We start from the raw sequence: 27,228 nt of genomic DNA, 5'->3' as shown, positions 1-27,228 counted from the left end.
AGACAGCGCCAGCGCTGGTCCTGCCCCCACTCCCTCATCTGGGCAGGTGCTCCCAGGTACAGGTGCCAAGTCCCACCCAGAGGGGCCCTGCCACACCGGGAGGACTGACAAACCCAGACACAACTGACTCTTCCCCTCGTCAGGGGGCCCTGTGGGCTGCTGCTGTGAGTGTCCGTGCGGTGGCCAGGTGTGTGAGGTTGCGTTTCCAACCGGGAGTGATTTGGCTTTGGTTACCCGGAGGGTCTGAGGACAAGCACTAAAGCCCCACCTTTTTCCGGCTTCCAGCAAGTTGCTGCTTCCGCAGCAGCCTCCAGGCCTGACCAGGCTCGGGGGCTCCCACACCTGGGGGCCAGGGTGGGGGTGACAAAGGGCCCCAGGCGACGGCTGAGAGCCTGCCCTGGCGGGCAGCAGAACAGCCACCAGCTCCCACCAGGCCCTGGCAGCATGAGTGATGGCAGGCCCAGCGATAAGAAACTAATAATTTATGCTTCCAGCTCCCGGGGCCGGCGCCGAGGGAAGGCTGGGCCACAGCCTCCCCCGCACTGAGCGGCCACAGTCCTTTATTGCACAAATTATTAACGACCAGAGAATGAATGACTCTGTAATCAGATCAGGCTGCCAGCACTTTTCATTGCGTTTATTTGTATAAATTCTGAAGTCAGGGTCTGCCCTAAGCTCAGCCTCGTGCTGGCTGGGCGCCCAGGCCCCCACCCAGACAGAGCACTGGTCCCTCACCCTGCCCACGGGTTCCAGAGGACAGAGAGCTCAGGAAGGGGTGCAGTGAACTGCTCTGAGCCCGAAGCCGAGTTCATGGGCACCAAAGCAGCCCTGGGCCAGGGTCAGAGCTCTGTCCTTGAACCTGCCTCAGGGCAGGCTCCCAACTGTCCTCAGAATCAGGGGCGCCCAGGGTTTGGCAGCTGAAGGGAGGTGGGTCTGAGACCAGGAGAAGGCTCCCCAGCCCTGAGGGAACCCTCATCACCCCTCTGCTCTCCTCCATCCAGGAGCCATCCCAGGGTTGCCCCAGGCCAGCTGGCTCTCCTGCCTCCATCCCGTGGCCTTCCCTGGAGCCCCAGGCTGGTCTCCCACCTGCCCCCTCCTTTTCTGGTCTTGCCTGGGCCGGGCCCAGGGGCTCTGGCTGTGGGTTTTCTGTGCAGCGCCTCAAGTGAGCCTGGCGCTGGTCCTCTCCTGAGCCCCCGTTTAATCTCATTGACCTCTCGTTACGCTACAGCGCATAAATTCAGATTTGGAGATCTTATGTTCCATCATAAATTGGGCTGGCAGACTTCCGATCAACAAGATAAAGCTGTCTTCTGCGAGGTGGGTGTTTTATTAGTCCCAGTCCCAGTGCCGCAGGTGGGGGCTGGGGAGTGCACGAGGGAGGGGCTCTGCTGGGGAGCCTTCCTGCCTGGGCGAGGGGCTGAGTCCCTCCTGCCGCCCAGGCTGGGCCCCAGGTACCTGGCGAAGAAAGGGACCCGGGCATTGCCGCCTTCCCCTGCACCTTGGGCTCAAGCCTGGCCGCTGCCCTTGGGCTCTTCATAAGATCTCAGCCAATCCCTGCCGCCCAGCCTCGCCCACCCGCTTCTGGGGCCACCCCCGGGGTCATGCAGGGCTGTGCAGCATGGGGGTCCTGTTCTCATTCAGCCACCTGCAGGGTCACCCCAGTGTGATCCCTCAGCAGCCACACAGAAGACAGATGGTCCATAGGAGACTCAGAAACAGAGAAGCCTCGCGCCAGGTCCACAGAGGCACCCACGCCCGCCAAAAGGATGCCACGCACTCACCCTGCCCTCTGGGGAACACACTGGGAGTCCAGGACATCACCTTGGATGGGGTGAGGCTCCGTCTGTGACCTCGGAAAGTCAGTCTGGAGCTGGACTTGACATGGGAAACAGTAAAACACCTGAGCTTGCCGCCCTGAAAATCCCTGATGTGACACAGAAATCAGTGTGGACAGAGCGCCTGCTGCCCCCAGTGACCCTGCCAGTGGGCTCTCAACCCACCCAGCCCTGCTGCAGCAGCCGGTCACAGCTGTGGTCCTGCTGGGGCACATGGGGACGAGATCCTAAAATACACAGCAACTGCACAGTGGAACCCTGCATATCCCGTTTGGGTACAAGGAAACCCAGCGCAGCTCACGTGTGGGTATCCTCCGCTGTGTTAGCGTCCTGGCCCTCATACAGCACCCAGGCCTCGGGGCAAGGCCGTGTGCACACACCGTGGGATCTGAGTGTGCACTGGGGCCTGTGCCTGGGCTGCTGCTCCCCAGCCATTGGTGTCAGGATCTCCAGGACCCCCATGAGTGGTCAGTGGAGCAGAGATGGCACAGATGCCAGCGACCTGGGTCACTCTCTACCTGGGATGTGGGACCCCAGAGGCCACACCGTGGGTTTGCATCTGCCTCTTCACGCAGGAGCAGCTGCCACCCCTGCCTGCCCCATGAGGCTCTGTCCCAGGGGACCTCTGTGGCATCCCGTGCTGCAGGCAGGGCCTTCGGACGGATGCTACGCCACCGTCCGTGCCTCCTGAGGCTGGCCTCCCTTTGCACTGGGCAACGTCTGCTGAAGATAAGGACGTCCTTCACTGGGCCAGGCCTGGAGTTCTCCCAGGTCGTGAGCTCTTCTCCCTCTGATGAAGAGGATACCTGTGGTCCAACTCCTACAAAGCACCGGGGACAAGAAGGCAGGCAGAGTCCCACCTGGGCAGGTGGTAGGAGTGGAGGGAGCAGGCAGGCAGCAGGGCTGCCCAGGGCTAGGAGGCTGAGCTGCCCTGGGCGAGCCCCAGAGCCCACCCAGGGCTATACCCAGTCTGGCTGCGAGCAGGACCCACCCTCCCCTGGACACAGTGGAGGACCCCGTGTATGTGGTCTTCACAGCCTGAGCACCTGTCTCATGCCAGGCGTGTGAGATTGTTGGTGAATTAACAAAAGCCCTGCTCTCAGGGGGCTCCCATCCCAGCACATACACAGTCACATCTGGGGTCCAACCTGGACCCCCCATGCAGTTGGAGAGGGTCTCAGAGCTGGGTCTGAGAACAGCAACTTCCAGCCACCACACCCCACCCCTCCCCAGCTGCCCTGGGCTCCGGCTTCTTGCACCTGAGGCTGTCTGTGCAGGGCTCCCAGCTGGTGCCCCTCTCCTCTGAAGCTCAGGGGTCAGTGCAGCCTGGCATCCTCATGGGGCCTGTTATGCGGGTTCTGGTCTCTCTGTGACCACAGACCCGCCAAGCCCACCAGCTAGTCAATGTGGAGCCAGCACAGCAGGAGCCCGACCTGCTAGGGCCCTCAGAATGAGGATCGTGGCCCCTGAGGCCTTCACACAGGATCTGTGCTGAGAGAAAGCTGATGTGGACGGCGGCACCATGGCCACGGCAGAGGCACCATCCCTCCACCCTTACTCACGTAGGGATCCGCTCTTCTCTCACACTGGGCCCTGCTGGCACATTCCAGATGTGGGGGACGGGCTGGAGCCCAAGGCCTGCGTGCTGGGCCCTGGCTCTGCACCCAGCTCCCAGTGTCTCCCTGGCCCAATGTCAGAGAGGGTGCCACAGCAGTGCTTCGGGGGCTCCTGCCATAAGGGCTGAGGGCTGAGGACCACCTAGGCCCACGTGCACCCAGCAGGCGGCCGCTGCATCCTCTGATCCCCTCCACAACCCAGGCCAGGTCCAGGCTGCAGGCCGGCAGCGTTGGCAGGGGGAGGACAGGGAGGAATTGGCCAAGTGCATTCACTGGGACAGACCCTCCCGCTTCCTTGAGGCTCTGGAGAATTCTATTGCTTCCCTTTGCCTAGCCTCAAGGTGCTGGGGCTTCTGCATCATTTATAGAGGAATTGGCTGGGATGTGCTGGGCCTAGCACTGTCTCCGGTGTGTGTGTCAGCATCTGGTGACATGGCAGGTGAGGACCACGGCACCACCCCTGCGATCTGGCAGTCAGAGCCCACCTGTGTGTGTTTGCAGGAGCATCCCTGACCACACACCATGGGAGGGCAGGGAAGGGTCCCTCGGGTCCCACCCCTTTGTTCTTTCAGTGGTAAAGGTTCAGGTCGGTGGACAGACTGGACAGGTCGGTGGACAGACTGGACTCGGAAACACCTTCTTATGTCCTCGAAACGACGTGGCGCGCAGCCAGCTCACGGCACCCAAAGGCGCGGGCAGGTTCCAGCGCAGCAGCTCCTCCTGTCTGACCAGGAGCAGGTGCGTTCCTGAGGTCCTGGCTGCTTCTGCAGGAGCATCTGAGGGAGCGCAGCTGATTTACCACAACCCCTGACCTCCTGGGTTAGCCTTTCCGTCCAACAGCACCAGGACTGAGCCCTGGCACTGGGCAGGCCGCCTTGGCTGGGGATCATGTGTGCCTGGGTCTGTGCGGTGCAGGTGCTCACAGGCCCTGGGTCTGTGTTGCGCACCGGCCTTGGAGGGCAGTGCACATCCTGTCTGCACCGTTGTCCCTGTGGCCATGGGAGGGTCTGTCTGTGCTGTGTGTGTGTCGTGCGCGTGAGTCTGGAGCTGCTGCGCCACACACAGGCATGCAGGGTGTGGGCACACCTGTGCTTCTGAGCACGCGTGCCCTTGCTGGAGGCCAGGCAGACACACAGCTGTGCATCCTTGGCCCGAGGTCAGCTGTGCCACACCTGCGGCTGCAGCATCTTTTCTGCGTATCTCGCTCCATCACCAGAAGTAAACTCAGGACTGAGGCTGACGGGCTGGCCTGAGCGCTGCTCACCTGCACTCCTGGCTGCACCTGTGGCCCTGGACTCGGCTTCCCCATCTCTCTCCTCCCCACCCCACCTCTGGGTCCTCTCTGGCTGGGGCTGTACCACATCTGGGCTCAATCAATGGTTGACTGATTGATGAGGGGATGGATGAGAGGCAATCTAACAGAAATGCTGGGGAGCCTGGGCAGGCACTCCCGGATGGAGGCGGCGGCGTGCGGGCTGGGGCAGCGGCCCCTGGCGCCCCCACACTCCCCCAGGACTTCTGGGGTCACCGTCTGCTCCGCAGCCCCAGGGTTATTTATGACCTCCTCCCTCTGGCGGGAGGCAGCGGCTCCAGCCTCAGCCCAGCGGCGGAGGGGCCCCAGCAGGGGGACCCGGAGCAGCGACAGAGGCACCAAGGCCCAGGCAGGCGGGGCTCGGTGGGCAGGAGGAGGGGCAGTGGAGTCCACACCGCCACGTCCCTGCCTTGCTCGGGATGATTCTAGCAACAAAACTCCATTCTTCTGGCCTCTGCCGCCGGCCTGAGGAGTGCAGGGGAGAGTGGGACCCAGGTGTCCCAGACCAAGACAGGTGTGTGAGTGGACACGGGACACAGGTGTGCGAGTGGAGGACACGGGACAGGTGTGAGCAAGAGGACACATCACACAGATGTGCAAGCAGACACAGGACACGCAACACAGGTGCGCAAGTGAAGAAGGGACAGGTGTGAGCCAGCGGACATAGGTGAGTGAGTGGACGCATCACACGAGTGCCTGAGCAGACACGGGACACAGGTGCATGAGTGAACTCGGGACAGGTGTGAACCAGTGGACACGAGACACAGCTGTGAGCAAGTGGATACAGCACATGTGTGAGTGGGCACGGACAGTACATGTGTGAGCGAGTGGACACAACACAGATGTGAGAGTGGACACGAGATACAGGTGTGGGAGTGGACACAGTGTGCTAGTGGACACGGGTGGGAGTGGACACAGAACAGGTGTGAGCATGGACACGGACACGGGTGTGGGCATGGGACACAGGTGTGTGTGAGTGGACACAGGATGTGAGTGTGTGAGTGGACAGGACCAAGGAAGGGGCACAGCCCCACGGAGAAGGATGATGCTGGGGGTGAAGAGGCCTGGTCATGTGGGAAAGTGGCCTCCGAACAGGTACCTGTTTCCCAGGAAGACAAGGAGGTGGTGGGGAGGCCTCCTCACCCAGCCCCTGGAGGGGCCTCCAGAACATCAGGGAGTGGACGGTGAGGATGGGGGGGCGCCTCCAGCTTTGGACCCAGTCAGGGTCTTTTCGGGGAGACACCCTGGTCCTCCAGAGACAGGTGGAGCCAGACTGTGGGCTGGAGGTTAGGCTGCAGGGCCCGGGTGGGCTCCCACACCCAGCCAGAAACCCAGGGCCAGCCCCAGGCCCCTCCTTAACCGCACTGCGGGCCTGAGCATGGTGAGACACTGGTGAACAGGGGAGGGCTCTTGGAAGGGAAAGCAGGCCCCTCTGCTGGCCCAGGTCAGAGGAGAGCCTGGCCCAAGGGCCTCAGACCCAGAGAGGCACTGCCATGCGGACCTGCGCCCCCCCAGCCTCCCTCCCCAAATCGCTGTGTGAGCATCAGGGAGTCAGGTGCAGGCGAACCTAGAAAGAGGGTGAGGTGCAGGTGAATCTAGTAGCCCACACAGGGGCAGTATGGTCACGGCTGCGGACAGTGGGCACTCACGGTCAGTCCACTTGGCCTCCAGCTGGCCCCAGGAGTGGACTTTCCACATGGCATCGGACCTGAGAGAACACACAGACTTCAGGGGAGGAAGACACAGGAACTCGCTGGCAGCCACGTCTGGGGTCAGGGATGCAGAGAGGTTGATAGCACCAAGGGTGGCCATGTAAGGAAGGGTCACTCACAGCCACACCCACACTCCCACCTGGCCCCTCAGACCCCAAAAGACCAAGGAGCCCCCACAGAAAGGGGCCAGGATGGGAGGGGAGGCTTCTGGGCATGCTCCTTGTCTGAGCAGAGCACCACTGGCCCAGATCTCGCTCCGCGGGTGGGCTGGGGGGCCAGCAGAAGCCTCTGGTGAGATAAGGTGAGGGAGCCCAGCGTGGTCACCCGGGGTCAGGTTTACGCTCAGGGGGGCTGATCTGGGAGGAGGTGGTGGTGTGGGAGGGCGTGCACCCTGCCAGCCCCTGTCCCCCACCCCCGCCCTGACTAACGCCTTCCTGCGGGGGCTGTGGGGTGACGGGAAGCTCTTGCCCCACCCCATGGCCCTGGCGCCGTCCTGGCGTGAGACACTGCGCATTTGAAACAGCTGTGTGACTTCAGGAGCGTTACTGGACCTTTCTGTCTCAGCGTCCTCACCTGCAAAAGACTAAAAAGGAACTCGGTGGCTCAGGCGAACTCACTCCTGTCAAGTGCATAGGAAGGGGCAGGAACGCGCGGGGAGGTGCTGCCCTGTCACTCACAGAACACTTTGCCCAGGCCGCACACTACAAATCCACAGCCTCGTTCCCTGCAGGTGCAGAGACCACCACGCCCTCCAGGACACCGACGCCCACCATCAGATTCGCTGTGCAAAGCCCCAGAGCCGCGGGCGCAGGCTCACACCGCGGCGAGCAGCCCCCGGCTCCCTCCCTCCGAGAGAGCCCGGTCCGCGACCGGCCCAGCCCATCCCAGTCCCGCGCGGAGTCCCGGATTCCAGCCGCTCCCAGTGACTCGCTACTCGGGATAGCGCCGGGGGCCGCAGCCCTGTCCCGCTGCCGCCGCCGGATGCCCCGAGTCGGCCGTCACGCACCCCCCGCGGGAGCCCGCGCCGCCCGCCGCGCCGGGGCCGTTTAAATGGGCCAAGTTGTGGCGGCGGCGGCGGCGGCGGAGTCTCCCAAGTCCCCGCCGGGCGGGCGCGCGCCAGTGGACGCGGGTGCACGGCTGACGCGGCCCGGGGGGCGGGGCGGGGGCTTGGGACCCCCAGGCGGGGCGGGGACTCCGCGGCTCCTCGCTGCCGGGCTCGGCCTGGAGGGTGGGTCGGCGAGCCGGGCGCGGGTCTTCCCGGGGCGCGGGCGCAGGTGGCCGGAGCGCGGGACTCCGGACGCCCCGCGGAGCCCCAAGGCCCGGGAGCTGCGGCGCTCGGCGAGTTGATCCGGGATCGGTAGCGGCTCCGGCAGCTCCATGTCTCGGGCCGCCGAGGCCCCGCCGGCCGTCTGGGCAGCAGTCCGGGGAGGCCTGGCGGGCGGCGCGGAGGCGGCGGCTGCAGGCGCCGGGGCGCAGTAGCGGACGGGGTGGGCGCGCGGCCAGGCGCCTCCCCGGCCCCCGCGACCCAACTCCGCCCGGGCCGGAGTAAGTTGCTGCCGCCGGCGGAGAGCGGGGCTGCGAAGCCACCGGGGCGCCATGCCGGCGGTCAAGAAGGAGTTCCCGGGCCGCGAGGACCTGGCCCTGGCTCTGGCCACGTTCCACCCGACCCTGGCCGCGCTGCCGCTGCCGCCGCTGCCGGGCTACCTGGCGCCACTGCCCGCGGCGGCGGCCCTCCCCCCGGCCGCCTCTTTGCCCGCCTCGGCCGCCGGCTACGAGGCTCTGCTGGCCCCGCCGCTCCGCCCCCCGCGCGCCTACCTCAGCCTGCACGACGCCGCCCCGCACTTGCACCTGCCCAGGGACCCGCTGGCCCTCGAGCGCTTCTCGGCCACCGCGGCCGCGGCCCCGGATTTCCAGCCGCTGCTGGACAACGGCGAGCCGTGCATCGAGGTGGAGTGCGGCGCCAACCGCGCGCTGCTCTACGTGCGCAAACTCTGCCAGGGCAGCAAGGGCCCGTCCATCCGCCACCGCGGCGAGTGGCTCACGCCCAACGAGTTCCAGTTCGTCAGCGGCCGCGAGACGGCCAAGGACTGGAAGCGCAGCATCCGCCACAAAGGTGCCGCCGCCCCTCCCTTCGCTGCCTGGACCCGCGGGCCCCGACCCCACCCCAACCCGACTCTGACACCCGTGGGGGCGCAGGCCGCCGCCGTCCCTCCCTTCGCTTCCCGGGGACCCGCGGGCCCCGACCCCACCCCCTACCCGACTCTGACACCCGGGGGCCTCCGGCTCGGCCGAGGGGGCGCTGCAGCTCCAGGCCTGTGCGGGGACACACCCGCCGCGCGCGGAGGCCTCGGTGGACCCGGGCAGAGCGCCCCCCGCTGCACCTCCCTCCAGCTTGGGCCACAGCGCTTGGGGCTCGCGGGCCGCCCCCTCCGCTCGGAACGTCTCTGCAAGGCTCCTGGGCCTGAAGGCCCAAAACAAGTTTACGGGAACTCGAGAGAGCCGGCAGGAGGCGGGTTGGGAGGGCGCGGAGCCCCGGGTTGGGGGGCGTGGAGGGGCGCACGTGCGGCGGGGTGCGAGCGCGCGGCGCGGGAGGCTGCGGGGCGGGGCGGGGGCGCGCGCGGAGCCCGAGCGGCGGTGCCAGGACGCGCGGCCTGTTTTGGCGCCTGCGGGCGCCTGGCCCCAAGGGTGCGACGCGGGGGCGCCTGAGCCGGGACACGGGGCGAGGTGAGCGCCAGGCGCCGCGAGGAGTTAAAAAGTTCGGGACCTGAGTGGTGCGTGGCTCCGCGGTGGCCGCCGCCTCCTACCGCGCAGGCGGAGGGTCCCGACGGCGCCGCTCACCGCTACGGGACGCAGCCTTTCTGGGCCCGGCCTGCGGCTCCCTCGGGACCGGGGAAAGGGTGGAGCGCGGGAGGAGGGGCGCCGGGTGGGGACGCCCAGGCCCTTCGTCGGGGGAGGGCGCTGCTCCCGGGCTGGAGTTGCAGAGCCCAGCAGATCCCTGCCGCGTTCGCGAGGGTGGGGCGGGAAGCGGGCTGGGAAGTCGGGCCGAGGTGGGTGTGGGGGGTCGGGGGGTATTTCGCCCAGGAGACGGGAAGGGGGGACTGGCCCTGCCGCCGACTGCGCCCAGAAGCGTGCCGCGCCCTCACAGGGTCTGCCTCGCCTCTGCTCGCAGGGAAGAGTCTGAAGACGCTTATGTCCAAGGGGATCCTGCAGGTGCATCCTCCGATCTGCGACTGCCCGGGCTGCCGAATATCCTCCCCGGTGGTGAGATGCGGGGCTCGGTTGGGGCTGGGAGTTACTCCCCCTGCGGAGCTTGTCCCTGCGGTTTTCAGGATCGAGAGTCCTCACTTCACCCCTGTGGGTGTGCTGGAGGGAGCCTTCGCAGGGCGGAGGGAAGGGGCTTTACTTCGTGTTCTCCCAGCCCTTGTACCTGGACAGGGGGAGGAGTCGTTGGGCACCCGAGCCCCCTCCCAGTGTGGAGACAGGGGGGTCGTGCCTGTCCTAGAGCCTCCCCTTGGGTGCCTTGGAGCTGCTTCTCCTCGAGTCCTGGGTCAGGATCTTCTCTCTGGGAGGAGTAATTCAACGTGGGCCTGGCACTGTGCCCTGTCACATTTTGGGGGTCACTGTGTTCTCTGGCCCAGCTGGTGAGATGTGATTCTGCGTATGACAGCATTTTGGGGAGCTACAGGCTTGGGTGTGAGTGACTTGTGTCTCTGGGGTGCTGAAGGCCAGGGTGCAAGGGCCGGGATGTCAAAGTGTGTCTTAGGGACACAGAGGCTAGCCAGGGACAGTCTTTCCAGTGTGGACCTTTGGTGTCCAGAGAACTGGAGCCGGAGGCTAGTTCAAGGCCCCAACCCAGGGTAGACAGCTATGGACACCCTCACTGAGGGAGCAGGCAGGGGAGACTGGGATGCTGGGAGCTCCCTTCTGCTCAGGGAGGCACCTGCACCCCCCACCCAGCCTCCAGCCCCCTAGTTGGGCAGCAAGGGTTGGAGGATTGATGTGAAAACGAAGATTGCCTGTTGGGAAGACCAATTTGGAGCCAACTAGGGCCATGGCTGCTGGGGGTAGGGGCTGCAATTCCTGGTGCACGCGGGAGCCCCTTCTTCCAGGAAGGGGTAGGAGAGGCACAGGTGCAAAGTGGGCCTGAGTGGCCACCTCTGCTTGCCTGCTTCGGGCCTGAGAGGATGGGGGAGGGGATACCCCAGGGGCCTGTGAGCTTCGAGTGCTTGGTAGCCGCGAGTGCTTGGTAGCCTGGGCGCTGGGAGGCTGCAGACAACCTGTGAAGACAGCTGGTCCCTCAGACATACAGCATTTGGGCAGGGGAAGGGGACACAGCTGCAGTTCACCCACGTGCCCACCTGACACACAGTCCGACACGGATCTGCACGCACAGGCAGGCAGCTCACAGAGTTCCCAGGCAAGTGTGCAGACAGCTGGCAGCCCCCTGCCTGCTGTCACAGACCTACCCAGGGCAACAGGCCCAGTTCCCTCCTTTCAAGCAGCTGGTGCTGGAGAGGGCTCCTCTGGGCAGCCCACTGGCTAGCCTTGGGTCTCTGGATGGGAGCGGCCCCCTTGAGGCTTCCCACAGGAGCGGGGAGCAGGCAGCCTGAGCCCAGCATCAGTCTCTTCTGACACTGCTTCAGTGGGCGTGCATTTCTTCCCAACCCAGGGCCACAGCCAGGAGATGCCCCCCCACCTGGGGCTCCCAGGTTCCTGCCCTGCATGAGGGATGGCTCAGATCCAGGCCTGCCTCTGCCAGTCCCTCCCAGGCCTGTCCCACACCCTTCCCCTAGGAAGCAGCTCCAGGGGCCCCTTCTTTCCAACCCCCACGTTTCTCACTCAGAGGCTGTCTCCCCCAAGCCGCATGCCAGGTCCACGGGTATGTGTACCTCATGGTCATGGAAACTCCAGGGGCAGAATATGAGTATGTATGTGCCTTGGGGACCCTGCACAGGGGCCCTGCAGGCCAAGCACCTCCCAAGAGGAGGTGCTGTCAGAGGCTGAGTTTTCAGATCTGTGTGCTGTGGAACTGGGGTGGGCTGGCCGAGGTCTGTAGTGTGGAGGAGGTATGTTCTGTCCTTGGGCAGGGCGGGTGCCAGGGAAGCTGTCCTGGTCCTCAGCACCCCCATCAGCCACCCCAGACCTGCCCTCCAGGTGCCTTGGGGTGTGGCTGGGGTGCCAGTGTGTCCCCACGCCCGACTCTGTGCATCACGGGGCTGAGGCTGGCATACAGCCTGGGCTCCATTCCCAGCCAGCCGGCCCTGGCCTCCTTCCAAAGGGCAGTCTTCTGGTCCTTGCTTCCCTCTCTTCCCATTCCACAGACAAGAAGCAGAGAGAAAAGCATTATGTCTTCTTCTCAAAAGAAAGGAGGTGGGAGGCCGGGCGCGGTGGCTCACGCCTGTAATCCCAGCACTTCGGGAGGCAGAGGCGGGCGGATCATGAGGTCAGGAGATCGAGACCATCCTGGCTAACACGGTGAAACCCCGTCTCTACTAAAAATACAAAAAATTAGCCGGGCGAGGTGGTGATGCCTGTAGTCCCAGCTACTCAGGAGACTGAGGCAGGAGAATGGCGGGAACCCGGGAGGCGGAGCTTGCAGTGAGCCGAGATCGCACCACTGCACTCCAGCCTGGGCGACAGAGCGAGACTCCGTCTCAAAAAGAAAAAAAGAAGAAGGGAGGTGGGAGAGGAGAGGCTGTCAGAGCCCCTAAGCCCTGGTGCTTGGGCTACAGAAAGGCAGAGCTGAGACTTCCCAGCACAGCACACTCCGGACAGGCTGTGGCTGCTGAAGTGAGTCCCGAGCTCCGGCTGACACGCGGAGGCCTGGGCAGACAGGCACTGCACCTACGGCCTTGGCCGCACGCTGTGGTCATTGGTGTTGGGGGCAGCCCGGGGCCAGGGCAGGGTCTCAGCAGGGGCCTTGGACCCCATGCCCCACCCCCTGCCCAGCAGTGCTGGGTTTTCCCACTGAGCTGTTGTGGAGAGAAAGGAGGGGACTCAGCGCAGGCCCAGTGGCCGGTGAGGGGGACGGGGGCTTCCGCCTGGGTTGGGGGATGCTCCAGCTTCCAGACCCTTGAGGAGGGGGCACTGTCCAAACTGAGCTGGTGCTGGGGCTGTGTGTTTGAAGGTGATGGTGGTTCTAGGTCTGAGGAGGACACCCTCCTAACACCTTCATCCCCAAGCTCCAGGCTGCGTTTTGCCATTGGGAGGGAGGAAGTCCAAGGAGGCCCCGGTGACTGAACTGAGGAGAGGGAGTCCATTAGATACTCTCAAGGGCTCTGCCACCTCCTGAAGCCAGCAGCCTGTTACTACATTTTAAAAAGCCTCCCGCCCACTGGAAAATCATCAATAACTTTCCTTTTTCCCCTGGGGGTGGCAGGACCTAAAAACACTGGAGGAGTCCGGAAGTGCCTGGGGCTGGGCCAGAGCGAGCGTGCTGTGCAGGGTGGTATAGGCGTGTCCGCCGCGTGTGTGCGTGAGCTTGGGGCTCAGCTGTGCTCTGCAGGGACCACACCGGGCACGTCTGTGCTCCCACCCGAGGCACCCACCGCTCCACACGCTCGTTCCATGGGTGCAAGGGAGATGGGAAGAAGAAGCCATGTGAAAGAAGCCAGGCAGGGCTGGTGGAACAGAGGACCTGGGCTGGTCAGGGCTCCTCGTCTGGTGACCTGTGAGCCCCAGGCCTGCAGTCTGTGAGGGTTCAGCTCAGACAGTTGCCAGTTGCCTTGCGCCCGGCTGCAGCTGCCCCTGAGCTGGGCTGTGCGTGGCGCTGATGAAACAGAAAAGGGCATTCGCTTGTCAACATTGGCGTCGGTGCCAGGGTGTGGTGGGGCAGAAGGTTCACAAAATATGGGTGGGACTGGCAGCCAGATACACGGAGGTAACATGTGCACTTGAGTGCACGCCCACTAGAACCAGCCCCAGGCCACAAACAGATCCCAGGAGACACGCGGGGGCCCTAAGAAGGGAGCTGGGAGTGAGGGGCACACAAGCCCGGGACGGGGGCCCCGACTCGCCCTGGAGTTGGCCAGGACCCTCCAGCATTCTCAAGGGCTGTGGTGGGGTGGGCAGAGGAGGGCTGAGCAGTGGGCGTCGTCTGTAGGGGGATGCCCAACTGAGGCCTCATCTCTCAGCTCTCCTCTGGGTCTCTGGCCAGCTGTGGCTCCTGCTGGCCCCAGGCCCATCCTGGAGGTGGGTGGAGGGAGGATGGCTGCTCCGAGGGCACCTCCCCTGTGCCTGGGGCTGGGCCTGGGGTGAGAGGCCAGGGCAGACCCCCGGGAGACGCAACAGCCCGGTCCAGCCTCACCTTCCTGTCCTCCTGCCCCACCAGAACCGGGGGCGGCTGGCAGACAAGAGGACAGTCGCCCTGCCTGCTGCCCGGAGCCTGAAGAAGGAGCGGACTCCCAGCTTCTCTGCCAGCGATGGTGACAGCGACGGGAGTGGTCCCACCTGTGGGCGGCGGCCAGGCTTGAAGCAGGAGGATGGCCCGCACATCCGTATCATGAAGAGAAGGTACTTGGACCAGGGCCGGACAGGAAGGCACAAGGCTCAGATGGGGTTGGAGCTTCCGGCCTTCAGCTGCTCAGATGAGAGCGTCCACACTGGCCTCCCACACTTCCCTCGGATGCTAGTCTTTTTGGGGTCCTGTGTGGGCCACTGGCAGGAGCTGTTTCTTCATCTGCCCCGTCTGGTGCCCCCTCCCACCTCTGCTCTGCGGCGCTCACTTGCAGGAGGCAGGTTGGTAGCAGTTGGGACCCAGAGGTCTACACCTGCCTGGGCCGACGCTCCAGCTACCCCTGCTGACCGGGTCCCAGTCTGGCCAGAGCAGCTCCAGCAACAAGGAGCTCCATTCAGGCTCATGACTGACTGTGCGGAAGCAGCCTCGGCCCCTACCTGCTGTAGAACGCCAGGGCTCCTCTGAGTGCAACAAGACGGAGGGAGAAGGGGCCTCGGTTCTGTTCTCCTGACGTCTGTGTCTGCTGAGGCAGGAACTGGTCCATGGGCCTCTCCTGGCAGGAGACCCCAGCACGTTGAGCCAGCAGCAGATGGTGCTGGGCACAGCAGCCGCCCTCGTTCACTGCCCAGGGCTGTGGCCCAGCAGGGCACTGACCCGAGACAGGTCTGCTGTCCTGAGGCTGGGGTCAGGGGCCTCCAGAGCAACATGGACCTTCTGCTTCCCTTCCTGCAGAGTCCACACCCACTGGGACCTGAACATCTCTTTCCGAGAGACGTCCTGCAGGTAGGAGCCGTGCTGTGCGTGTAAGAGGGGGCCGTGGCTCCCCTCCCTCCCTCCCTCCCTCCCTCCCACCCCTGCCTGTGGCCTGCTGGCTGCTGTCCCCCGTCTCAGACAGCGTGAGCTGATGCTGGCTGAGCGTCTGCCAGGTTTGACGTGTGCTGCAAAGTTGTCCCCCAGCCCGGGAGGCAGACAGTGTCGCACCCAGTTGAGACTGAGGGACCCCAGGCCCAGTCAGAGGTAGATGTCGGCAGCAGCACAGGTGTGAGTTCTGGGTAGCCCGGCCCTAGAGTTGGCGTGCCCTTCCTCCCATGTGAGACTGGCCATTTGAGCCCAAAAATGAGGCTGTCACCTCCCCCTTCCCACCCTGCTACAGACCCACCAGGAGGTGAGAATGGTGTGTGAGTGGGGCCTTGAAGATGTGTAGGAGCTCACTAAGGCGAGGGGATGTCTGCAGAGAGTGGAGGAACAGGGAAGGGCGTGTAGGAGGGAGGAGGAGTGAACCTGGCAGCTGTGGCTCAGTTGGATGCTGAAGGCTCGTGGATGCTGGGCCTGTGGGCGCTGCCCTCTAGGCAGGGAGCCCCTGGAAGTTCTTGTGCGGGGCAATGACCAGGTGTGCGTTTGGAGAAGGTCCCTCCGGAGGCCCTCCTGGCAGACGGGGGATTGGATTCAGGCTGTGGAAGCAGGACAGTAGCGGGTGCGATTCCAGGATGTGGGAAGGAGATGAAAATGAAGAGCCCCAGGGAAGAGGTCAAGGCAGTTGGGGGACCCGAGTTCCTGGCTCCAGGGGGAAGCGGGTGGTCAGTCTGTGAACAGAGCCCAGCTGTGGATTCTGTCAGTGGGGTCAGGTCTTACCCTGTGGCTTCCAGGGCAGCAAGGCAGGAAGGGGGTGTCCGCCGCAAAGCCAGCTTCCCGGGGCCAGAGCCGTGAGGGCCCAGGGGACCTGCAGGTCCTGGCTCCACGCCAGATGTGTTATTTATGTCTCTGAGGATGTCTGAATCTCAGAGCCGAATTACAATAAAAACATCTTTAAACTTATTTCCACCTCATTTTGGGGTTGCCAGCTCAACTGATCATTTTTATGAACTGTCATGAACATTGATGACATTTTATGAGCCTTTTACTTGGGACACTACAGATAAATTTGTCAGTGAGGCCTGCAGGGAAACCAGCCGCGGTTCCCCCCCTCCAGTAACGGTTCCTCCTGCCTGCAGCCCCTCCTCTGTCCACCTGGCCTCGGGAATGCAGTGACCCTCAGCAGCACTGACGGCTGGCAGCCTGGGGTGCCCTAGGAAGACGCCAGGTCTTCCATCCTGCATGGGCCCTAGAAGGGGCTAGAATGAGTTTCTGAATCTCCCAAGGGCGAGATTTCGGTCAGAGGGGAGGGCGTGCTGGGGTCCCCGAAGGAGAAAGTCCCCCGTCTGTGGACCTGACCCTGGTGTCTGGTCAGAGTGGGTGGTGGTCCCTGAACCCAGCGGCCACACTGGCCCCAGGCCGTGTCTGTGTTTCTTTCGGCCTGTCCCTGGGTCCGTCTGCCTCTGCGGGCTCCCACAGAACCTGTGCGGGCTCCCACAGGTGCCTCTGAGGCCAGGCCACCTCCATCTGTGTGTTCATTTGCTCCCATCCATTGGTCTCCACCCATCTGTCTGTCTGTCCTTCCATCCCTGTCCCTCTGTCTGGCTGGCTCTGCAGTGACCACCTGCCTTTTGGAGCCCGAAGAGCCCCAGGCCATCCTCCTCTGCCTCAGGAACCAGGGCTGGCAGATGCTCCTCAAGCCATTGTTTGCAGGCGGGGGCTTGGCCCCTCTCTCCTGGGCCCCTGAGCTGGTGGAAAAATGGGCAAGGGCTGGACTGTGTGGTCATCACTGAGGGGCGGTGGCGGGAGGCCCCTGCCTGGGGAACTGGGGTCACACCTGCCAGGCTCTGGCCTCCCCCTCACTCTCTCCTTCCTGCACCTCCTGCCCTGGCCCTGACTGCGTCTCCCAGCTTCCCCACCTCCTGACCTGCGGCCCGGCCCCACCACAGAGACCCTCAGGGACTTTGTCCCTTGTGCGAAGGAGGGTGCAGAGGGCATTCTGTGGTTGGAGGACCATGTGCTGATGTGCCCCGGGCCAGGTTCCTGCGTCTCCGCTCTGGCACGTCCAGGGCGTGTTTCTTTACATAAAACTGGCATAATTGGTTCACTGAGTGGCCAAGTGACCAGAACAGGTTTTCAGGGGCTGGGCCAGGCCAGGCTGTGTCAGAGCCTCGGGAGTAAACTCCAAGGTAGAGACCAGGAGTGGGGAAGGCGGGTGGCACCCGGTTCCCCACCAGGTGCCCCTGCCCAGCCACAGCCCCTCCACCCAGCTGTCAGGCCCTCCCTCACTTTCCTTCTGGGCGCCAGGCTCAGGGCTCACAGCCAGCCCCCACCCTCTGGAGTCTCTGGGAAGCTAGTTCTCCTCCTGCAGGCGTCCCGGGGACACCAGAGGGGGGACCCCTGGGGAGAACTCCATGGCAGCTGTGGCTGCTGCCAGGCCAGCCCTCGGCCCCCACCCCATGCTGAGGCCAGCAGTCCTCTCCTGACACCCCCGCATCGATTAGGATCATGGAAGGGATGAGACTCGCTGCCGATTAATCCCATAAAGTACTTACTCCCACCCAGCTGCCCTCCTGTGTGCCTGGGGGGGGCTTGCGTTCCCACTGGGGGCCGGTGGGGGTGGGGAGAGAGCCGGCATCTGGGTCTCCTGGAAGGCTTGAGAGCCCAGCCTGGAAGTCTTTGGTGCTCGGCTTAGGGGCAGCCCTGGATTAGCCCAGCTCCAGCCAGCCCAGGTCAGGGGGGCTGGGGGCTATTTAACGAGGTTTAGGGTTGGCTCCCAGGTCACTGCGCCGGGAGGCTGCTCCGTTACAGGTGGGCAGGGGCTGCGCTGCAGGAATGCTGCTTGGGGAGCGGCGCCTGGACCCTGAGCCCCTTCTCTGCTGACCTGGGGAGAGGCTCACGGAACCGGGAAGGGGTGGAGAGCCGTGCTCCACACAGATCCTCCCATTGCTCTCTGGAACTCTGTGGATGTGGGATTCGGCTGAATTAGCAAGAAGAGGAGAAACGAGGGAACAAAAGAGTTAAATGCATGTTGATTCCAAGCCCACACCTGCTTGGGGGACAGTGGGAGGTCGGAGCACACAGCCCTGGTGCCTGGTGCAAGCTGCATGTGTCTGCTGGTGCTCTGTGTGCGTGCATCAGCCACAGGACTGTGCTCTGGGCCTCAGTTTCCTCGTGTGCAGAAACCGGGGGTCAGGGAATGGTTGCAAGTTTTCACCGAAATTCATGACCAAGGGGCTGGCAGCTCGCATGTGGCTTGTCCTCTCCTGGGGCCTGTCCTGCGACTGCCCCTGTGCAGACCAGCCTCTTCCCGTGCGGGGTCCCTCTGCCGGGTGGGCCCCTCGACCCCCTTTGAGGCAGGGAGTGAGGTAACAGTGCGATTCCCTCCGGAGGGCGTGAAGGCAGAGCCGCTGGTGCTCCACACAGACGCTCCCTGGGGCAGCAGTGGGGTCCCAGTGCCAGGTTCTGTGTCGCTTTGGCTTGCTCCGTGGGTGTGCACACAGTGGCATCACAGGCCACATGCCGAGGTGTGGGCACAGCCACGCGGCACTCAGAGGTCGTCCCCACGATCACACGCAGAGCTAGGCACTCCCTGTGCCCAGGCTGGGCTCCAGCCTCTCGCAGCTGCCCACGGGGTCAGCCTTTCCCGCTCTCGTTCTGCAGCCAGGACGGCAACCTTCCCACCCTCATATCCAGCATCCACCGCAGCCGCCACCTCGTGATGCCCGAGCATCAGAGCCGCTGTGAATTCCAGAGAGGCAGCCTGGAGATCGGCCTGGGACCTGCAGGTGAGGAGCACAGGGGGCCTGAGGGCGGGGTCGGGGCTGTGGGGCCAGAGGATAGTGGCGTCTCCACTCAGCACCAGCAGCCTTGGCAGGCAGCCAGAGAGGCAGGAGGAGCGGCCTGTCCCCCGGGGCTGCATGTGATGGTAATTGTGTTAATCCCAGCCAGCGGGGCAGACAGGAGGCAGAGGCGGTGGCTCCGCTGTGGCTGCCTCCACTGTGGCTGCCGCTGGGGTGGGCTTGGAGTGGCGGGGCCCTGCCACCCCCTCTTCACAGAGCAGACGTAGGCGTGGCCTCAGAGGTTCAGAAATGCACACCCTGGAGGAATGCACTCACTCCCACAGAACCGTGCAGCGCACGCCTGACTGGTCCCGCCTCCTAGGGCTCCGGGAGGAAAGGGGGTCCCCGGTCCCGCCTCCTAGGGCTCGGGGAGGAAAGGGGGTCCCCGGTCCCGCCTCCTAGGGCTCCGGGAGGAAAGGGGGTCCGGGAGGGAAGGGGTTCTGGGAGGGAAGGGATCCGGTGCCTGAGGGAGGTGCTGCTGCCTGGTCACAGTTGTGGGGGGATAAGGGGAACCTGGCACAGGACCTCAGAGGGAGGGGGCAGTTTGGGGACCCAGGCCCCCCTCAGAGGGCACTGCTGTAGAGAGGGGCACAGCAGAGCCTCAGCCCCAGGGCAGGCCGTGAAAGGAGGGGGTCACCCCTGAGGCCCTGTGGACCCCGGGCAGGGGTGTTCCCAGCAGGGCCTGCATCTCTTGGGAAGGTGGGGTGGGGGAGGCCGCCCCCATCTGTGTCCCCCATCCACGTTCTGTGCGCCTGGGAATGCCTTTGTGGGACTGGGTGGGGGCAGCTTCTGATGCCGCGTGGAGGACAGCTGAGAGGCGGTTGATAAAATCTAATTGCCCCATCGATTGGCAGAGCTGAGGGAGCCCCACAGTGATTGAGATATTCTGAGCCAGCAGGCCCTCCCTCTGTGCCCTCACACAGGGAGACCTCCTCAGGTACACGCGTGCGCATGTGCAGGCATGTGTGTGTCTGCGGTCCTGTGGGGTGCACGTGATGGGGGCTGCCCGGCAGGTCTCACCCACGGAGTCAGGGCGTGTTCATGCACTTCCAGGCTCCTAGGCTCTACAGGGCCCGTGTGTCCTGTGACCCGTGTCCAGGTCTCCCACGCACACTCCGTGTCAGGGCCTGGCCCGCTCCCTGGAGCTTCCTCTTGGAGGGGGCGTTCACCTCTTCTCCCTTCCTGTGACCCCAGGAACCACACATCTATGCTGTTCCCAGCCCGGGCCCTCCCGCTGAGCTGCACCTCCCTGGGCCCTGGACTGCGAGGGACTCAGAGCAGGTCTTGCATCTGCCTCTGTGAGACCGCTGGGGTCCACGAGTGAGGAGCGAGCGTGGCCTCATCGGCCTTCCTGCGGTCTCCTGGCAGGCCCCCTTCCCCCTGACTCCCCCACCCAGTCACCTCCCCCAGGCTATGAGGAGGCCTTAGCCCCCCACATGAACGGAAAGGGGAGTTTCCACGTGTAAAATGGAAAACTAATGGTCAGGAGGTGAGAGGCCTTGCTAACCCTGAGGGCATGTGCGTGGTGGGCCAGGCAGCAGGTGCGGAAAAGGGCCAGGCTCCTCCAGCCTTGGCCCACCCCTCCCAGCCCACGGAGCTCTGGCATGTCCCTGGATCCGTGCGTGGCCAGGTGCCCCCCGCCGCCCACGGGGCCCAGCCGCCCAATCTGTCACTGAGGCGGGGACCCTGGACCAGGCCATGGGACTGACCCTGTCTCTGGGGCCGGGCCTGACAGCGGCCGGGCCAGGATCAATAAGTTATTAGCACCGCTCTGTCAGCTGTAATGTGGGATTGATCGGTGTGGCCGCCGCACTTCCCCAGCCTGATAAAAATGACAGATTAAGGGAATAAGAAAAAAGAATTAGGCCTGGAGCTGACGGCAGGGCTTGTGGGGGGATGGGCTTGGGAGCCCCACTGCCTAGGCCTCACGGAGGTCTTGGGTCACAGGGGGGTGGCCCCTCACCCCACCCACCTAGAGGCCTCATGAGGATGAGGAGGGGCCAGAGTCGGAGGCACTGGCTGGCCCGGGAGACCCCCAGGGCGTGGAGTCAGGGGCTTGGGAGGAGCTTGGGGTAGGTCGGAGATGGGTACATGGATGGTATGGTCTGGAATGGGTGTGGTCAGCAGAACCCAAGGGAGGACCTCAGGAGAGTGGGCTGGGCCTGGCCTGGGCCTCCCCTCTGCCACCTGCTGGGCTGGCCTCCTGGCTGAGGAGGTGGGTGAGGCTACTGGGAGGTGCACCCCAAGAGCCCAGACCCTGGCTGGGCAGGTGGACAGGATGTGACAGCCACACTAGGGTGCTAGCTCAGGCAGGACTGGGCCAGAGAGGAGGACTTGGGCCTTCTGGGGGAGGGATGGGTATGACCAAGTAGGAGGCCTGGGAGTGGAAGGGCCTCAAGGTGGCCTGGGGGGCCCACAGGCCAGTGACTCACAGAGCAGGAAGAGGTCAGGTGTGAGGTCCTTCCCGGCTTGTCCTACCCCACGCTGGCATGTGACCCTGCACAGCCTGCCCTCACCCCTGTCCAGGAGGGGAAGGTGCTGCCCAGTCCAATCAAAAGCTTTGTATTCTCCTCCAGGGGGATGATGGGGGGCTCATTACCTGCACAAGAAGCTAGGCTGGCGGGTGGGGCAGCCGGGTGCCTGCTGTGGTTCTCTTCTGCACACATGCACCAGCACCAAGGCCAGTGTCAGGGCTCTCCCGGGCCCCTGCCCCACCACAGCCAGGCGTGATGTCCTCTGCGCTGAAGGCTGGGGCTCCCAGGGCTGGGCAGGCCTGTACTCACCAGGACCAAGGGCCCCCTGAGAGATGGTGGGTGCTGTCCAGGCTGAGCTGGAGCAGGGGCTGGGTCCCCCTTCCACTCCTTGAGATGCAGGTGGGCACTCACTGCCCTCCCGCAGGTGACCTGTTGGGCAAGAGGCTGGGCCGCTCCCCACATATCAGCAGCGACTGCTCTTCGGAGAAGAGGGCACGAAGCGAATCCCCCCAAGGTAAGAGCGTGTCTCACAGGTCACCAGGGGAGGGGGCAGTCCCCGAGGGTCCCTGGACCTCAAGCAGGGGCTCTAGAGGGGGTGTTCCCCGGCAGTGCCTGGAGAAGCCTCTCACCCCGGGTCCCCAGTAGAAGCACTGCTGCTGCCGCCAGAGCTGGGGCCCAACATGGCCCCGGAGGACCACTACCGTCGGCTCGTGTCGGCGCTGAGCGAGGCCAGCACCTTTGAGGACCCTCAGCGCCTCTACCACCTGGGCCTCCCCAGCCACGGTGAGGACCCACCCTGGCATGATCCCCCCCAGGAATGAGCCCTCATCACCTCCCCACCTACGTGTGCTCGGCCATTCCTGTTGCTGAGGCTCTGCTGACACCAAGGCCAGGCTGGATGCAGGTCCCTGGAGGGACCCTCTGCCACACGTCCTGCCCCATGCCCCCCGGGGCGGGCCACCCCTCCATGTCCTCCAGGCCCCCAGGCTCATGGGTGACTCACATTTTGTATATGGAGAAATGGAGTCTGGGGTGGACCAGGTGAGGGTGGACGGTGGGCATTTCAGCAGCACCGCGGAGGAGAGCTCCTGGACCCTGTGGCCTGTGAGTTGTCTCTCCAGCCGGGGGACGCTGACCTGCCAGATGCCGGCCCCGGGAGCCTGGGGAGGGGCAGTGAGCAGCACGGCCGGGCTGGGTGCAGTGGGCATTTTGCCACCAGGACTCCCCAAGTGCTGAAGAGACTCCAGCTGGAGGGGCTGCCCCTTCCCTCGGGTCGGCTCTGACCCTGTCCACCCCACCTCATGACGTTCTCCAGGGTCACTCCGGGATGCAGTCGGACCTCCCGCCCGCTGCACTCAGCCTCCCAGGCCCCAGCCGCCCGCCTGGCAGGGGAGCTTGGCTTTTCGGGCTAGAGGTGGGTGGGGGCGCCGGGAAAGGAGGCAGGATTCCTCACACCAGGCACCGTCCCCCAGGGCAGCTCAGGCACCAAGAGCCTGAATAATTCACCAAATGTTAATAATTTAAAAATCCTCCTTTTTAATTGCTTTCCCTGCTCTGCCTCGGGCCGCTCTGCTGGCCGCGCGGGGGAGGGGGCGCCGGCCGCCGGGGAGCGCGCTGTCAATCAGGCCGCGCCGCCGCCCCCGCCCCCGCCCCCGCCGCGGAGCCGGCTGTAAATAACCCCGGCCGCGAGCGCGGGGGCGCTGGGCCCCGCTGGGATCGATGCGGGCGGCCGCGCCGGCTGGGCTCTGCGGGCTGGCACCCGGCCCGGGGCGGGACCCACCTCCGCTTTCGGGTAATTAATTTATAAACAGGCGGCGGTGGAGCTGGCGGAGCCTGCACAGTGGGGGCTGCGGGGACTCGGGAGGCCCGGGCCTGGGCGGGAGGGAGAGGCCGAGAGACCTGGGAGGCGGCGCCTTAGACGCGGGCGCTGCGTGCGCATCGGGGCGAGTGTGGCCACGCGGGACAGTGACCCTGCGCAGCCGGCGACCCCTGTGCTAGTGTGGCGTGCGCGCACGGGCCCTGCCTTGCCGTTGTGACAAGCTCTGGCCGGCCGTGTCTACTACGGGGACCTCAGATTTTCTTGCCTCCCACCGAGGAGGGGGGTGCCCTGGGCGGTCAGCCCTGGCTGGCTCTCCTGGACTCTCTCGCTGCCCCGCAGGCGCTGTGTCCTCGGGACCTCTGCACAGCCCCCTCCCCGCAAGGCTCACCGCCTCGGGCCAGCGGCCTCCAGGCTCCCGGCTGCCCTTCGGGCCTTTCCCGACACTTCCCCGCCCAGCATCTTGTCTGCCGCCCCGGCCCTGTGGCCGCCCATCCTCCTGCCCCGTGCCCGAAACCAGCCCGGGGCCGAACGCGGCCGAGTGCTGCGGTTACTTCCCCACCTCCGTGTCCTACGCTAGGACGCGGGCTGGGGAAGGGGGGCGAATAGCCAGGGGGTCACTGCTGTTGTCCCCCACCCAGATCTCCTGAGGGTCCGGCAGGAGGTGGCAGCTTCAGCTCTGAGGGGCCCCAGTGGCCTGGAAGCCCACCTGCCCTCCTCCGCGGCAGGTCAGCGTCGGAAGCAGGGCCTGGCTCAGCACCGGGAGGGCGCCGCCCCAGCTGTCGCCCCGTCCTTCTCGGAGAGGTACTGGGGTGGCTGCCGTTCTCTGCTTGTTTCTGGGGTACGACCCGCACCCCACGCTCTCAGCCACCAGCACGCGCCCCGAGTGTGCCAAGCACTGTGTTCAGGTCTAGGTTCGGGTCCGGGCAGAGCGTTTCGGGGGTGACACCGCTCTGGGCTGCAGTGTTGAGGGCGCCACTGGGGTGGGTGAGAGAGGCTGAGGCCGGTCCGGGGGTTCCCTGGAGGAGAAGCCAGAGAAGGGGAGAGCTCCAAGGCTGGAACCCCGGGGTCAGTCGGGAGGGGTTGGCCAGAGGACTCAGAGCTGGAGACGGAGGGGATCCTGGCTGGCGCTCAAATTCAGACGCCGGCGCCGGATCTGTTCCCGGCACAGACAAGGCCTCCGGCACAGACCCGGGTTTCTGGGGTCCAGGAGACAGGGCGGGGCGGGGGCGGGGGTCCTGGAGAAGGGAGGGGCCGCCTGAAGACCGAGTCCCCGCCCGGCCGCTGAGCCCGGCGTCTGCAGCTGCCTCCACCGCCGCCCGGATTGCGGCTAATGACGCCCCCGCTTCCCCCGCCGCTCGGGTCCGCAGGGGAGGGGAGCGGGCGGGGCCGGCGCCCCGCGCAGTAATTACCGCTGCAGCCGCCGCCGCCCGCCGGGTCAGCGCCTCCGCGCCGCCGCCGAGATTAATTGGCGCCGCCGGCGGGGGCGGGGATGGCGCGCGACCTGGGGCCGTAACGAGCTACGCATCGACCGCCCGCGGGGCCGGCAATTAGCGGAGGCGGCGGGGGAGGGGCGCCGGGGCCTTTACGGGAATGGGGCGGGGGGGGCGCCGCTCATTGCGCTGCCGTCCACAGGGAGCTGCCGCAGCCGCCCCCCTTGCTGTCGCCCCAGAATGCCCCTCACATCGCCCTGGGCCCCCATCTCAGGCCCCCCTTCCTGGGGGTGCCCTCGGCTCTGTGCCAGACCCCAGGTGAGGAGGCGGGTGCGCGCCCCTTGGGATCCGCGTGGAGTTCCGCGGACCCGTCCCTGCCCCTGTCGGACCGAGACGGACGGGGTCGGGGGCTGCGAAGGGCGGACTCGGACCCCCGACCCCGCGTTGTCCCCTCCCCACCAGGCTACGGCTTCCTGCCCCCAGCCCAGGCGGAGATGTTCGCCCGGCAGCAGGAGCTCCTGCGGAAGCAAAACCTGGCCCGGTAGGTGCGGGGAGGCGGGCGGGGCCGCGCAGCCCGGGAGGCGGCTGACCCGCGTCTGCCCCCGGCCCAGGCTGGAGCTGCCCGCCGACCTCCTGCGGCAGAAGGAGCTGGAGGGCGCGCGCCCACAGCTGCTGGCGCCCGAGGCCGCCCTGCGCCCCAACGACGGCGCCGAGGAGCTGCAGCGGCGCGGGGCCCTGCTGGTGCTGAACCACGGCGCGGCGCCATTGCTGGCCCTGCCCCCCCAGGGGCCCCCGGGCTCCGGACCCCCCACCCCGTCCCGGGACTCTGCCCGGCGAGCCCCCCGGAAAGGGGGTCCCGGCTCTGCCTCGGCCCGGCCCAGCGAGTCCAAAGAGATGACGGGGGCTAGGCTCTGGGCACAAGATGGCTCGGAGGACGAGCCGCCCAAAGACTCGGACGGAGAGGACCCCGAGGCGGCAGCTGCTGGGTGCCGGGGGCCCACTCCGGGCCAAGCTCCAGCTGGAGGGGCCGGCGCCGAGGGGAAGGGGCTTTTCTCAGGGTCCACACTGCCCCCTCCGCTGCCCCTGGGCTTCCCCTATGCCGTCAGCCCCTACTTTCACACAGGTGGGCACCCCCACACTCTAGATCCTTCCAGAGGCCACAGGACTGGCAGGCCGCCTGTGGAAGGGTCTTGGGGGAGGAGGGGCCGTGGGGAGGAAAATCCCACTTAGGTTCCCATCCCACACCTGAGCAATTGGGGCCCACGAAGGTCAGGAGACGGGCGGGTATTGGAAAGCCAGCCAGAGCTCTAGTAACGTGCCCCACAACTTAGGCGCCGTAGGGGGACTCTCCGTGGATGGGGAGGAGGCCCCAGCCCCCGAGGACGTCAGCAAATGGACCGTGGATGATGTCTGCAACTTCGTGGGGGGCCTGTCTGGCTGCGGAGAGTACACTCGGGTAAGGGGGGGCCATTCCCCGGGGCAGGACTGGAGCTGACTGACACTCACTACTTCCCTGGAAAGCATGGTGGAGTAGGGCTATTCCCCGACGTCCTCTCCCTCCCTAAAGGCAGCGCGTGGCAGGGACAGGACTATGAACCCCACCTTTTTTTGCCAGGTGTCTTCTGCCTGACACCGACTCAAACCCAACAGATCATTTTTTAAAAAAATTTCTGTGAGCTGCACAAACAGTTCTCCTTGGCTTTCCTGGGCTGGAGGATGAAGCAGGCACCCTGGTCCTGACCCACCCTCTCTTCCAGGTCTTCAGGGAGCAGGGGATCGACGGGGAGACCCTGCCACTGCTGACGGAGGAGCACCTGCTGAGCACCATGGGGCTGAAGCTGGGGCCCGCCCTTAAGATCCGGGCCCAGGTGAGCTGTGTGCGGGGGAGTGAGGTCAGGATCTCCAGACCACAGCTGGGCAGAAAGCTCTGGGTGGGTGTGCGCCAGCCCCCACCAGGCCCTCTCTCTGCAGGTGGCCAGGCGCCTGGGCCGAGTGTTCTACATGGCCAGCTTCCCTGTGGCTCTGCCACTGCAGCCACCAATCCTGCGGGCCCCGGAGCGGGAACTCGGCACGGGAGAGCAGCCCTTGTCCCCGAAGACGGCCACGTCCCCCTATGGAGGGGGCCACACCCTTGCCGGTCGAGCTTCACCCAAGCAGGAGAATGGGACTTTGGCTCTGCTTCCAGGGGCCCCTGACCCTTCCCAGCCTGTGTGTTGAGGTGGCCGGGGGTACGGGGTGGGGCCACACAAATCTGCAGGAGCCACCACTCACTACAATGGCCCTGCCTCCCACAGCTTTATTTCTTTTGGTTTTGGATGCAAAACAAAAAATTTTGAAGGAAAATGTGACTTCAAAGGAAAGGAGGAAATTTCCAAAGACTTGGGGGAGTGAATGTAGAGCCTGGTGCAGCCGAGGTCTGCGGATGGAGGGCAGAGGTGGTGGAAGGGGCCAGGGGTCTGCAGGCCTCCCCCTGGAACTAGGACTGGTCTAGTCTCCTGACATCAGGGTCATCGTCTCCCCAGCGGAGCTGGCTTCAGCCCAGAGCTGTGGGGCTTCGGCAGCCACGCCAGCCCAGCACAGCTCTCAGTCCGTTTGGTCTTCCATGCTGAAAAATAAATAAAGCCTGTCCCCTGTCTACTGCCTCCCCCAGCTGCACAGACGCCAGCCTCTGGGCCTGACTGCCAGAGAGGTGGGAACACTGGCCACCAGCAGGGCAGCCCCTGCAGGCCCCCAGATGGGCTGCCTTAGTCCTCTTCGGAGAGCTGCAGAGCCTCCAGCTCATCCTCCGGCCCCTGGGCCAGCTGCTGCAGCTCCCCAGGGGCCAGCCCCGCCTCTGCGTCTGGGTCTCCATCTGTGGAGAGATGGAGGCCACATACATTC

At 65.2% G+C, this 27,228-nt stretch overlaps 2 protein-coding genes across 5 annotated transcripts in view; one reads left to right on the top strand and one right to left on the bottom strand.

Annotated features, from left to right (window-relative positions):
• The first annotated feature begins 7,551 nt into the window (after positions 1-7,551).
• LOC105498290 (sterile alpha motif domain containing 11) lies at positions 7,552-26,983 on the top strand. 3 transcript variants are annotated; one of them, XM_011770295.3, is made up of 14 exons: positions 7,552-8,588; positions 9,645-9,736; positions 13,806-13,987; positions 14,664-14,714; positions 18,447-18,571; positions 21,524-21,613; positions 21,745-21,882; positions 23,557-23,719; positions 24,551-24,666; positions 24,811-24,889; positions 24,960-25,471; positions 25,680-25,804; positions 26,106-26,216; positions 26,320-26,983. In XM_011770295.3, the coding sequence occupies exons 1-14, from the start codon at positions 8,072-8,074 to the stop codon at positions 26,563-26,565; spliced, it is 2,547 nt and encodes an 848-aa protein (XP_011768597.3). In that variant the 5' UTR covers positions 7,552-8,071; the 3' UTR covers positions 26,566-26,983. The 3 variants fall into 3 exon arrangements, with proteins under 3 accessions (XP_011768597.3, XP_011768596.3, XP_011768594.3); XM_011770294.3 differs by having other exon boundaries at positions 21,742-21,882; XM_011770292.3 differs by having other exon boundaries at positions 7,976-8,588; positions 9,645-9,829; positions 21,742-21,882.
• LOC105498289 (NOC2 like nucleolar associated transcriptional repressor) overlaps positions 26,616-27,228 on the bottom strand; it is a 14,896-nt gene continuing 14,283 nt past the window's right edge. For both annotated transcript variants that reach the window (XM_071068331.1, XM_071068335.1), the window contains exon 19: positions 26,616-27,199. In XM_071068331.1, the coding sequence (XP_070924432.1) occupies positions 27,093-27,199 (107 nt within the window). In that variant the 3' untranslated portion in view covers positions 26,616-27,092. The remainder of the gene's footprint in view (positions 27,200-27,228) is intronic.

This window comes from Macaca nemestrina, chromosome 1 (genome assembly GCF_043159975.1).
Source record: "Macaca nemestrina isolate mMacNem1 chromosome 1, mMacNem.hap1, whole genome shotgun sequence".
Taxonomy (NCBI): domain Eukaryota; kingdom Metazoa; phylum Chordata; class Mammalia; order Primates; family Cercopithecidae; genus Macaca; species Macaca nemestrina.
Note: the sequence above shows the minus strand (reverse complement) of the source record. Positions and strands in the feature narration are given on the sequence as shown.

Excerpts from the sequence above, each read along its gene's own strand:
- LOC105498290 (XM_011770292.3), top strand. The coding sequence starts at position 8,072 with ATGCCGGCGGTCAAGAAGGAGTTCCCGGGCCGCGAGGACCTGGCCCTG. Across the intron at positions 23,720-24,550 it reads GCCCCGTCCTTCTCGGAGAG|GGAGCTGCCGCAGCCGCCCC; the intron begins GTACTGGGGTGG and ends TGCCGTCCACAG. Across the intron at positions 25,472-25,679 it reads CAGCCCCTACTTTCACACAG|GCGCCGTAGGGGGACTCTCC; the intron begins GTGGGCACCCCC and ends CCCACAACTTAG.